The sequence below is a fragment of the Mauremys reevesii genome, linkage group 15 (genome assembly GCF_016161935.1).
Source record: "Mauremys reevesii isolate NIE-2019 linkage group 15, ASM1616193v1, whole genome shotgun sequence".
Classification (NCBI taxonomy): domain Eukaryota; kingdom Metazoa; phylum Chordata; order Testudines; family Geoemydidae; genus Mauremys; species Mauremys reevesii.
The window spans coordinates 9,614,440-9,627,350 of record NC_052637.1 but is presented as its reverse complement, the minus strand read 5'-3'; the positions used below and the strand labels follow the sequence as shown (position 1 = coordinate 9,627,350).

The 12,911-nt window shown below is 44.1% G+C and overlaps 1 protein-coding gene across 1 annotated transcript; it reads left to right on the top strand.

Moving 5' to 3' along the window:
• Positions 1-1,892: 1,892 nt before the first annotated feature.
• LOC120383589 (olfactory receptor 10A2-like) lies at positions 1,893-11,385 on the top strand. The gene is made up of 2 exons (XM_039501747.1): positions 1,893-2,015; positions 10,431-11,385. Exon 2 carries the CDS (start codon positions 10,432-10,434, stop codon positions 11,383-11,385), a length of 954 nt encoding a protein of 317 aa, XP_039357681.1. The 5' UTR covers positions 1,893-2,015; position 10,431.
• Positions 11,386-12,911: the final 1,526 nt, after the last annotated feature.

Here is a 12,911-nt window from a genome sequence, read left to right as displayed (position 1 = left end):
TAGGGGAGAGGGTTGGCCCAACTGACAAGGGGACTAGGCAGGAGGTTGGGGAGCCAATAGCCGGGCCCAGTTCCCCAGGGACCTCCCTTGAAGGGGGGGGAAATAGAACCCCCTGAGTTTGGGCAAATTGGACCTTCACTAGAAAATTTTGGACAGGATCAGGCCAATGATCCAGTATACCAGAATATTCGCAAAGAAGTAGTGGAGGAGAATGGGGTCCCTGTGGAAGGGAGAGCCAAGGGCCCAGGGCCGTATTATATGATCAAGAAGGATCTGCTGTACCGAGTCGTCCGTATCCAAGAGCAAGTCGTGGAACAGCTCCTAGTACCACAGAAACATCAGAGGGGCGTGATGGAGCTAGCCCACAGCCATCTGTTCGGGGGACATCTAGGGGTAGATAAAACCCTGGACCGAATTCTGCAGAGGTTTTTTTGGCCTGGAATATATGCGGCGGTCCGACGATATTGTGCCTCCTGTCCAGAATGCCAGTTACACGGGCCCCGACCACGCTTAAGGGCACCTTTGGTACCTCTCCCGATTATTGAAGTCCCCTTTGAGCGGATAGCTATGGACCTAGTAGGACCGTTAGAAAGATCAGCCCGAGGCCATCAGCACATACTGGTGGTGCGAGATTATGCCACCCGATACCCCGAGGCCATTCCCCTACGGAACACTACGTCCAAGACCATAGCTAAAGAATTATTCCAAACTTTCGCTAGAGTGGGAATACCCAAAGAGATCCTGACAGATCAAGGAACTCCCTTTGTGTCTAAATTAATGAAGGATCTATGTGCAATGCTCCACATACGGACCCTAAGGACATCAGTCTATCATCCGCAGACCGATGGCCTCGTCGAGCGTTTTAATAGGACGTTGAAGAACATGATACGAAAGGTGGTGAGCCGGGATGGGAGGAACTGGGACACCCTGCTACCGTACCTAATGTTTGCGATCAGGGAGGTGCCTCAGACTTCGACTGGGTTTTCCCCGTTCGAACTGTTATATGGTCGCCACCCCCGTGGCATACTGGACATTGCCAAAGAAAGTTGGGAGGAACAGCCGAACCCAGGGAGAAACGTCATCGAGCATGTGTTGCAGATGAAAGACAGGATAGCCCAAGTCACTCCCATAGTGCGGGAACACATGGAGAGGGCACAAGGGGCCATGGAAAGTCTTCGCTATTACCTACTCGGACGGAAGTTTACCCTTGTCACGGACCATGCTCCTCTGAAGTGGATGCACCAAAACAAAGAGAAAAATGCGAGAGTGACCAGGTGGTTCCTGTCGCTACAACCCTTCCACTTCAGAGTACAACATAGGTCTGGAATCAAGCATGGCAACGCGGATGGCCTTTCGAGGGTACACTGTTTGCCGACCCAAGTAGCCCAACCCTGTAGTGTTGAGCAGGGGGGGGGGATGTGTGATAAACTCAGGACAGACAGTTGCAAGAGGGGGGGAGGAGTCAGTCCCAGAGGGTTAAAAGGCCCTCCTCCTTATCAACTGAGATGCAACTACAGGTCAACCAGGTTCAGCTGAGAAAGGGTTACCAAGGTAGCAAATTAGAATCAGCTGAGGGGAGCTACCTGAGGGTAATTAGGACCAGCTGATTCCAACTTGGAGCTGCCTGAGACCTTTTAAAACCCCTTCCTGGGAGGAAGGAAGGGGGGGGGAAGCAGAGAGAGAAGGAGCCCGGCTGCCAGGAGCGGTGAAGCAGCAAGCCTCCCCAGGAGGAGCGGCAGGACGCCCCCCCTACAAGGCAGGGTAAAAATACTTTGACTAAGACTGATGGGAAGACAGGGGACAGACTTCCCCTGAGTTCTAAGGGGGACTGCATTACCCAAGCCGCTCTTACCAGCGCTAAAAACAGCAGAGGCTGGGGAGACTGAGACGGGACTTTGCCACATTAGGTTTTACATAAACCTCTGTTTTGGAAGTAGTGGTTAAGTTTACTTTCATGTTGCCACCATTAGCTGAACTGTTGTGATGCCACCTATGGACTAGTCACAGTAATTGTGGTGAGTACTTCTACTGCATTGTCATTGTATCTCATTCTATTACTTGTAATTAAAGCTGTTCCTCATGCCAACTTGGGTGTTTAATGCTTTCTGTAGAGCACTAAGTATCATTTGCCCTTATCTGCAAGGCCTATTGCTGGTTTAGGCTGGAGTTGTACCTGGAATCTACCAAGGCACCCTAACAGGTATACAGTGCAAATCCAGGAGGAGGCATCACCAACAGTCGTTCTTCCTATGAGTAGAGAGATGCTGCAGATGGGTGGAGAGACGCTTCCCACCTATCCAATACCACCTTTGGGATCACCCCAGGATCTCCATTATCTGCAGGAAAACCAGGTGGCCAGGGAAGAGAGGTTTACACATTAAAAAAACAAATGAAAACCTGACAAATATTTTTATTTGGGGCAATCAAATTTTTTCAGCAACAAAATGAACAAAAAATCAGTTTTCTGCTGATTTTTTCTTTGTTTCTGACAATTGAAATTTTGGGAGGAAAGCCGAAACCCATTTTTCTGTCAGAAAAAAAAATAGAAAAATTTTGACCTGCTCTAAGTGTGAGTTTAATGTCCCAGGCTCTGCTCAGAAGGCCAGCAGAAGTGTCATAAATAAACAGATCAGGGTTAAGGTCTCTTTTACCTGTAAAGGGTTAACAAGCTCAGTAACCTGATGAACACCTGACCAGAGGACCAATCAAGGGACAAGATAATTTCAAATCTCTGTGGAGGGAAGTCTTTGTCTGTGTCTCTTTGTTTGGAGTTAGTCTCTTTTTGGATTTAAGAGAGGCCAGTCATATCCTTCAAGTTCTCCAAGTTTCCTGAAATAGTCTCTTATATTCAATATAGTGAGTATTAGTTAAAAAGGTGGATTAGTCTTTTGAGTTGCTTTCTGTATTTGCAATTGTGTGTTTGCTGGATAAATTCTTTACTCCTGTTTGCTGTTACTTTGATTATTCTGAGGAGGAGGGAGGGGGAAGTCTCTCCCGGTTTATAAGTCAGACCCTGTGATATTTTTCCATCCTGGTATTACAGAGATAGTGTACTTTTTTTCTTTCTTTAATAAAATCTTTTCTTTTTAGAACTTGATTGATTTCTTCCCTTGTTAGGATTTTCAGGGGAAGGGGAGGGGGGAAAAGTGAGTCCCTCTTTGTTTGATTCAAGGAGTTTGAATCAAGGTATTTTTCCCTAGGACTAAGGGAAGGGAAAGGGGATAGGGAATCCCTCTTTGGTTTGATTCAAGGAATTTGAATCCAGGTATCTCTCCTAAGCTAGGAGAGGGGAGGAGGGAAATGGTTTGTTTCCCTTTGTGTTGAGATTCAAGTTTGAATCTGTCTTCCCCAGGGAAAGTTTTGGGGGAACAGGGAGTGTGTCAGACACTTAAAAACTTTCTGGTGGCAGCGAGAACCAGATCTAAACTAGAATTTTAGTTTAGAGAAGTCCATGCAGGTCCCCATCTTGTGAACGCTAAAGTTCAAAGTGGGGAATAAACCTATGACAGGAAGGTTGAGGAACTAATGATGTTTCTGAGTCTCTGAACACAGCAGTTCTGCACTGTGTGTGTAAACAATGAGACTGAGTCAGTAGACCCTGTAAAGAAACCGAGGCAAGCAGATGGACTCTTCCTAGGCCAGTGCTAATGTTTCTGTTTTGGATTTCAGCCAATAGGAGCTGCCCACATGCAGTTTTCTCTGGGGATAAAAGGCATGCGTTTTTCCCAGGAAACCTGCAGGGAAGTGCACAATGCTTCTGAAGTGAGAATCCCTGATTCAAGGCTGAAGGATCCCCACCATCGTATCTCTGTACTTAATGGCCCTTAGGGGCCGGATTGCCTATTCAGTTTATCAGTCTGTGTTGTAATTTACAGCCATGGTGTCAAGGGTAATTGCATCTGCATTTCTGGCAACCCTAGCAGTGCAATCCTCCTTGCTATCAAAATGTGCCCATGTTCCAGCCAGCCCACAAAGGGCAAGAGCCCAAAGAACTGCCTCCATGCCTAGGAGACTATAGAGCAGGAGTGGGTAAACTTTTTGGCAAAACTGTATGGAGGGCTGGATAGGAAAGCCTGTGCCTCCCCAAACAGCCTGGCCCCTGCCCCCTATCTGCCCCCTTCCCCTTCCCACCTCTTGACTGCCCCACTCAGAACTCCCAACCCTCCAACCTGCCCCCTGATCCCTGTCCCCTGACTGCCCCGACCCCTATTCACACCCCCACCCCCTGTCAGCCCATCCAGAACTCTCACGCCTTTCCAAGCCCCCCCCGTTCCCGTCCCCTGACTGCCCCCCCAGAAACTCCGCCCCATCCAACCACCCCCTGACAGGCCCCCTGGGACTTCCACACCTATCCAATCTGTTTCCTGCCCCCTGGAACCTCCCCACCCCGGCCCTGGCCCCCTTACCATGCCGTTCAGAGCAGCATGTCTAGCAGCTGCGCCACCAGCTGGAGCCAGACATGCTGCTGCACCCAGAGCACTGCCCGTGTGGCAGCATAGCTGCGGAGGAGGGAGGACAGCTCCTCGGCTGGGAGCTCAAGGGCCAGGCAGGACAGTACTGCAGGCTGGATGTGTCCCGCGGGCCGTAGTTTGCTCACCTCTGCTCTAGGGACTCCTGTAGCTCAGCACCCCCAGCTGCACCCTGCCGTTAGGTGGGTTATAATGCTTTCACATTAACAGATGCATTCACAGAGAGCACAACTGGATACAAAGCAGTTGCTACCCCAAGATTACATGCAAATACTCCATCCCACAAGCGGGCAGAGTTAAGGCTGTGCAGGAATAGAGGCCTACATTAGGCCTGAGTCAACTGTGGTTTTAAACTGAGTTTGGATGTTAGAATGAGTGATAGGCCCAAAAAGCATGTGACCAAAAAGTCCTGAGATCATGAGAAATGAAAAGGGTTGTTCGTGTTAAACTAGTAGTGACCCTTGAAATACAGCAGTATGTTATTTAAGGGTTGGGTTGAGGGTTCGGTTGAGGTCATCAAAATAAGGAAAATATGGTTAATTTGGTGCAGTCAATAATGAATGCTATATAGGTTGTTTAAAAAAATGCTTAGTCCAGTTGCTGGGCAGAAATATGGCAAAATAAGATAAGAAGAAAACCTTGAAGAAAGAGACCCCAACATTAATCTTGTCTTGACTGGGTCAGAAGTCAGGGTTCAGCCCTAACTAGCTAAGTGTTAAGATCCAGCCATGACATCACTTGTTTATTATAGTATATAAAACACAAGGTATGTAGAGTTTTCTTTGTCAGAGATTTTTCTTACCCCTGTGCAGTTACATGATGATGGGAAAGTATCTTCGGAGCTTGATCCTCTTTTGGGTATTAGGCCAATGCTTATAACTGAATTCTTGCTAGGAGGTGGAGTATAGGTGGGCACATGCTTGTATTTCTATTTGGAATGTAATCAACACGGAGTGACCTTTGGATCAATAAAGGAGTATTTGTGTGGAAACTGAGTCATGGTAAACTTTAATAAATGTATTAGGAGGTTTTTTCCCCAACAGGCTCACTATGCTACATTGCCCAGGAGAGCAGTGGAGTGTGCAACTTCATCGTTTCCTGAGCATGAAGGGCCTAACCCTGCAATTTCCCACACTTGGGTAGTGTATCTTATGTTATGGAATTTACAGTTACATCATCAGATGGCATCACCTTCCATAAAAGACTGAGTTTTAAAAAAATAAGAGCCCAGCTTCTTGTGGTGGCCTTGTCCTGACCCCAGTGCTCCTATGTCTAGAATGCAGCTGCATTTACACTCTGAATGCGAGCAAGGGGAGACTATTGGCCTTGCTGCCAACATTACATACCTCTCACAGGCAGATCTGGATGTAGATATAGGAAAGGGTAAAGGTAAATCATCTTATGTAGTTGCATAGCAGGGATACAGAGGTAGAGCTTCGAACAGAGCCAAGTCCCAAATTTCTTGACTCCAGTGTCCTATCCCTAGACCATGCTGCCTATCAATGTTTTCCTGATTGCTAGCTAGGTACATAAGCGTGTCTCATAGGCAGAGCATATGGTTCTAGTCTTGTCTCAACCACTCACCTGCTAGCTCACCTTGGGACAAGTCATTTCTCTTCTCTGGGCCTCTGTTTCTCCACCTCCCCTCTCCCTGCCCCACCTTTGTCTGTCTTGCATGTTTAGATTTTAAGCCTTTGACAACTGCAAGTGTCTCTTCCAGTATGTCTGTACAGTGCCTAGCACAATGGGACACTAATCTTGGGGCCCTTCAATCTTCATGCTCATGTAAATCAGGAGCAAAGGAGTCAATTTACTGTTCTACAGTATGTTAAATAAGGCTCAGGAAAAGTCAAACCAACTTATCTTCAAATCTCCAGACTGGGGAGCAGTGGGGTTTTGGGGCTCTTCTTATCTCATCTCAGAAAACTAACTAAGTTCTGAGCTCATTTGTTTTGTTGCAATTAGTAATAGCTAATGATTAAAAAACCAATTTGAATTAATAATATATAGTACTATATGCATGCTCTGTTGTGAGAGTTCCCCTTCATACTCTATCAAAGCAGAACAATCTTATACTAACATATTACTTAGGTTGTAAGATCTTTGGGAAAGTGACTGTCTTTTTGTTATGTGTTTATACTGTGCCTAGCACTATGGGGGCTTGGTCCATGATTGGAGCTCTTAGGTGCTACTGCATTACAAATAACTATCATCCTCATGGAGTTATTCAGACTACGAAATGGTCGGGAGATCAGCTCCCAAAGGAACAGTACAGATAAATAATAAAAACTGCCATCCTGCCTGATGAAGCAATGCATCCTTTGGCGTGTGTGAAGAGATCAACACCCTCTGTTCCAGATGTTCATGAGGAAGTGGTCCTTGGTGCAGCTAGTTGGTGAGGACTGTACAAAAACGCTCCCAAATTTCAGTAAGTGCAAAACTCTCCAATTTTAAGTTCATGCCCCTCTTCCAACTGTTTAATGCCACTTACTTCTAGGAATATTTCAGTGTCAAGCCCTGCAATCCCTTACTTCAGAGGGCAGTGCTTACTGCCACAAGAAGCCTGCAGTGGGATTATTTGTTCACCCACTCCCATAAAGATTTACACAGTTGTGTCTGGAGAGAGTTATTCTGGAATAGTTTTTCCTGATTAACTCCCAGGTGTGGATGCTCTTATTGTGGAATAAAAGTGTCTTTGTTTTTATCTAAATTTTCCTCAGGGGGAAAAAAAATCTTCATATTAGCTTTGATCTGGAGTCCCTTTGTGTCCCTTTCTCATAATCATCTGCTCTGGACTCACGGCTCGTTGGGTAGTGGCATGTTTCCTCTCTGCCTTTCTCCCAAAGTTTGGGAACACCTTTTTTCAACCTTGTTTTTGATATAATGTCTTTTATGTTTCTTGATATTTTGCAGAATCTCTTGCTCTTTCTCATATTTGGTGCATTGGAGATGAAAGCGTCTCTCCATCACAATCTCTCATCTGTCACATTGGCTGCATAATCACTGCAAGTGCTGGGTGAATTTTTTTCAGATGAAACTTCTTCCCACTAAAAACTGTGTATTCAGGTCAAGCAAAACAGTTCATGAATTCAGGTTGAATTCAGAAAATTGTTGTACCTGAAAAAAAAGAATACTGAAAAATTAAAAACGTTTTGTTTTGACATTTTCTAAATGAAACATTTTGATTTTTCAATTTGGAATGACTTTTAATTTCAAATTTTGTGTTTTAAAAACCAGTAACGAAGATCCCTAAAAAAGGAAGTGAAATGTTTCATTTTGGGTGAAACTAAATGTTTTGTTTGACCTAAAATGAAAGTTTTTGACTTTTTAATTTCACTGAAAAAATTGCAAATTTTTTGTTTTGGGTCAATCCAATCTCTCCCCCCACCCAATTTTTCATCACTACTCTCTGTGTTTAAACTTTTCTGTGCCTCCCAATTTGTGATCCCCAATTCTGTATTTGGTGAGAAGTCTGCCTTAGCTTTGCACATGTCACTGTGGTGAGGAGTCTGCAAATGTGACCATTCCATGCAGGGATCTGTAGGTATCTGGCTTGTTGCTGTTTTTGAGTTGTTCTTTCAATGATTCATGTATTGGTAATTTAGTTGTGCTCAGCACCAAGCATATTGTTGGTCGTTAACAAAAACATATATAAATAATAAGACTGTCCATATTAGCAGGTCTTCTTCCCATAACAAAATTGCCTCTTTTTCAGTCATTTGAAGATAAAGGGCAGTTGCAAAAATTTGATCTTTAAGTTGGATTTGAATTTCAGACACCTCAAATATGGGGGTGGTAGGATCTCAGGCATAGATTGGGACAGTATGAGTTATCTTGGGCTTTTTGCAATCCAGGGTTTGATTCACATCCTTTTCTATTCAGGTCAGTGGTAATTTCCCTTTAGTATATATCAGGTACTATGCATTGTGCAATCCATGCTTTATGAGCCCTGACCCAAATTACCACAGATATTAAGTGCATCCACTTTTGAATGACCAACTCGGGACAACAGCTTGATTTTTTCAGTCATCCTATATGTCGATTACTTTTACTCCACTTTACCAATTTTAGGACTATTGTAGCTCCTTTGAAATTCAAGGGCCAGATCCTTATCTGGTGTAAATCCACATAGCTCCATTAACTGATTTACACCAGATTATTCTGGCCCATTTGACCTACACGGGCATAATGCTATAGAAACTCAGTGGTGAATCAGACCCAAAGCAATTATATTTTCATCGAGCTTGTGACAGAATGAAGAATCATGCAAAATCACTGGTCCCTTTTATAGTTTTGGCCTTATGGGACTGCCTAAAGTTAACATTACACAGAACTGTCTATTTGAAAGGTGAGTTTTCAAAGTGCCCAAAGTCCACATGCATAGGCAGACCCACTTGAAAACAGGATGGAGTAGGTTAGAAATAGTGTTCTAAAACTGCTGTCATTTGGTTAAGGGACTCATGAGATACATCCCCGCTCACCCCCAAATTGACTTTGTTTGAAAATTTGCTGGGTCTCATAACACCTTTTAGTCACAAAATTGGGGAGGGGAGGATCCATGGGTAAAAGCCACATAAAACATCCATCACTGAACTGCTCTAAGATCCAGCACAGAGTACCCAGAAATTCAAACTTTATGAGATATTCATTCAGGTTCTAAGAAGTGTTGCACAGGACAGCTCTGAGCATTAGTGATGTAGATACACAGGTGCTGGACTAGATTAATAACTGGTAAATTTCTGGTATGGGAAATATAGGAGAGAGTGACTCCACAGCAGACCGCAGAACTTGAGCAGACCCCAGAATTTGGCCTGATCATTAAAAAGAAATATGTTTCTCAGCTAACCTGTTGAGTCTGTGTTAATTGTAGAAGCACATCCAGAGACTAAGAGTTTGTTCTAAAAGTAACAAGATAACAGCTGTCCTTTATGGCTGGTACAACTATGTTTTCCAGTATAACCCCCTCATACACACATACACACACACACACACACACACTCCTGCATGATTATCTTGTTTCCTTTTAAATGTAACAAGTGGGATAAATAAACTTACTGAAGGCTGCCATGTCCCACTGATTTTAGAATGGTTGTGTTTATGGATTGAAATGCAGATGTTGACAGGATATACGCTGGAGTGTGATTGTATGTATGACTGAATAAGAAATGAAAAATTAAAGGTTAAGGTGCCAGCCTGAGAATTACAACCCCAACATCTATTGGCTGAAGAATGCATGGAGTGAAATGACTGGGTGACCCCGAGGGCAGACTGATATCTGCAATCCACCCCCAAGCACCCAAGCACACCAAGGACGGAAGGGGTGTGGGCAAAGAACTGAAGAACAAGATAACACCAAGCTGTCATGGACGGGCCATCTGCTGATTAAACATCACTTCAAACATAACAGTGATTGATTATCACTTCCAATGTAAAAGCAGTATGATGAAGAAGATTCCATACACTGGTACAGGGATAAATTCCTATAAAAACAGAACCTAGAGACTGAGAACTTTGAGTCAGGTACTGCCACAATCCTCTAACAGCATCGGGTCCGCACCTGATAAGACTTGGGTCCATCCTCATGTTCAAGCTACCTGGCCAGTGACTTGGCATGAGCAAGTTCCAGGCTGGTAACTATAACTACTTTGCAGAACTTTGTGTGAATGAATGAATGAATGTGTGAGAGAATTAAATGTTATAGCTATAACTGATTGCTTATTCTGATTCTTTTTGTATTCACAATAAATAAGGCATTTTGCCTTCTCCCCTTTAATAAGATATTGCTGGCTTTTATTTCATTGATATAACACAGGTTGCAGCAAATTGTAAAAAGACAAAATTCTTAGCTTCCTAAAATTCACAGGAAGACTCAGATTATCTGGAGAAATTGTATGACAGTGGAGGATGGGAGAGTGGGGGAAAGTATTCTGTGAGAGGCTATTGTTTCCTTTTCTTTTTCAGGATGAAAACTAGCCAGGAAACAGTGGGAAGAAACAGCACAACAATCACTAGATTCATTCTCCTGGGCTTTTCTGACATTCCCAGCCTGCAGCATTTATTTTTTTCAGTGTTTCTGGTCACCTATATAGTCACCTTGGCTGGAAACCTCCTAATCATTGTCCTCACATTGGCTGACACAGCCCTTCATACCCCCATGTACTTCTTCCTCAGGAACCTGTCCTTCCTGGAGATGTGCTACACATCAGTCAATGTCCCCAAGATGCTTAGGAATCTGCTCTCTGGGGATAAAACCATCTCTTTCATTGGCTGTGCTGTGCAAACCTATTTCACCTTTTTCCTGGGTGGGTCAGAGTGTTTTCTCCTGGCGTCCATGGCCTATGATCGCTATGCCGCAATATGCAAGCCTCTGCATTACCCAGTGTTTATGAACAGGAAGGTGTCCACTGGACTGGCTGCTGGATCCTGGCTCAGTGGTTTCCTCATGTCCTTCGGTCACACCAGCATGGTGTTCACCCTACCCTTCTGCAGATCCCACGAGATTAATCATTTCTTCTGTGACATCCCTCCACTGCTGAAACTGGCTTGTGGGGACACCTCCCGCAATGAAATGGCTGTCTTCATTGTGGCTCTGTTCTTTGCCACCTTCCCCTTCATGCTGATCCTCATGTCCTATGTCTGCATCATTTCCACCATCCTGAGGATTCCATCGGGGGCGGGCAGGAGGAAGTCCTTCTCCACCTGCTCCTCACACCTCATGGTGGTTACATTGTTCTTTGGCTCTGCTTGCATTATGTATATGAAGCCTAATTCCTCCTACTCACCAGACACAGACAGATTTCTCTCTCTGTCCTACACGGTCCTCACACCCATGCTAAATCCCATCATCTACAGCCTGAGGAACAAAGAGGTGAAGGGTGCCTTCTGGAGAATGGTGGGAAGAAGAAGATTCTGTTGAATAAAGGAATATGATTGACTGTAAATGTCTCCAGGTCAATTCTTTTATGTCAACAGTGAAACACATTTAGGCCTATATATCTATGTTAGGCCCTTATCTGGCCCCATTACCATGGTAGCTGAGCACCTCACAATCTTTAATGGATTTAACCTCACACTGCCTCTGTGCAGTAGGAAAATGCTATAATTTCAGTTTTAAAGATGGAGCAATGAATCACAATGGCCAGATTTGAAAAGGTGTTTAGGTGCTTCAGTATGCAGATAGGTGCCTAATGGAACTTTCAGAAATGCTTAAGCAGTTTAGGCACCTAACTCCCATTGACCTAGCTACATTTGTAAATCCCAGTAGCATCTATCTGCATTTTAGGTACCTAAATAAATACCTTTGAAAATCTGTCCCTAAGATTGTTCAAGATATTAGACGATGCTGTGCTCAGCCTAACTGATTTAGACCCAACTTGTATTTTCAAAAGGGAGTAAGGCACTTAGGAGCCTAAATCCCTGTGACTGTAAATGAGATTTTGTCTCCTAAGTGCCTAAATTTCTTTTGAAAATGAGGCTTAGAGTACTAAATCAGTTAGGTGTTGCAATTCTCAGCACATCAATACCTCAATACTTTTAAAAATTGGGGCCTCCTCATCCCACTGGAAAACATGGCTTGGATATTCATCCCACCATTCTCTGGGATACATGAAATTGACCATTTCTTCTGTGACTTCCCTCCAGTGCTAAACCTGGCCTGCGTCTACACGTCCCCAGATGCGGTCGCAATCCAAGCTAGCACCACACTCATCACTGTCCTGCCCTTGCTCTTCACAGTGGGGTCTTACACCTGTATCATAGGCACCATCCCAAAGATCCCATTGGTGGAGGGCAAGGGTCAGCCTTCTCCACCTGTTCCTCTCACCTCATCATGATGGCGCTATTCTACTGCTCTGCTAGCGCAATCCAAGCTAGCACCACACTCATCACTGTCCTGCCCTTGCTCTTCACAGTGGGGTCTTACACCTGTATCATAGGCACCATCCCAAAGATCCCATTGGTGGAGGGCAAGTGTCAGCCTTCTCCACCTGTTCCTCTCACCTCATCATGATGGCACTATTCTACTGCTCTGCTAGCGTTATGTACTTACAACTCATATCAGCTACTCCCTGGACTGGGACAGGTTCCTTTCCCTGTTCTACACAGTGATAATGACCATGCTAAGCCCAATCATCTAGAGCTTGAGCAAGGAGGTAAAAGTGGCTCTGTTGTGCTTATAGAGAAAATTGTTCTTCTAAGAATCACTTGGTTGGCCTTTTCAAAGGTATCCATTGGCGTTACATGTAAAATTTGGGTACAGCTAGTCATAAATTTTTTTTCATAGAAAAAGACAATATCATATAAATCAAAATACTTTGTAAATACCAGTTGATTTCAATGATTTTGTTTTCAATGGAAAAATACGATTTTTGATTTATTTTCAGACATCTACTCGTGTTTTCTTTCTGTTTTCAAAACCTAGAAAAAATAATCAATTTTTGGATG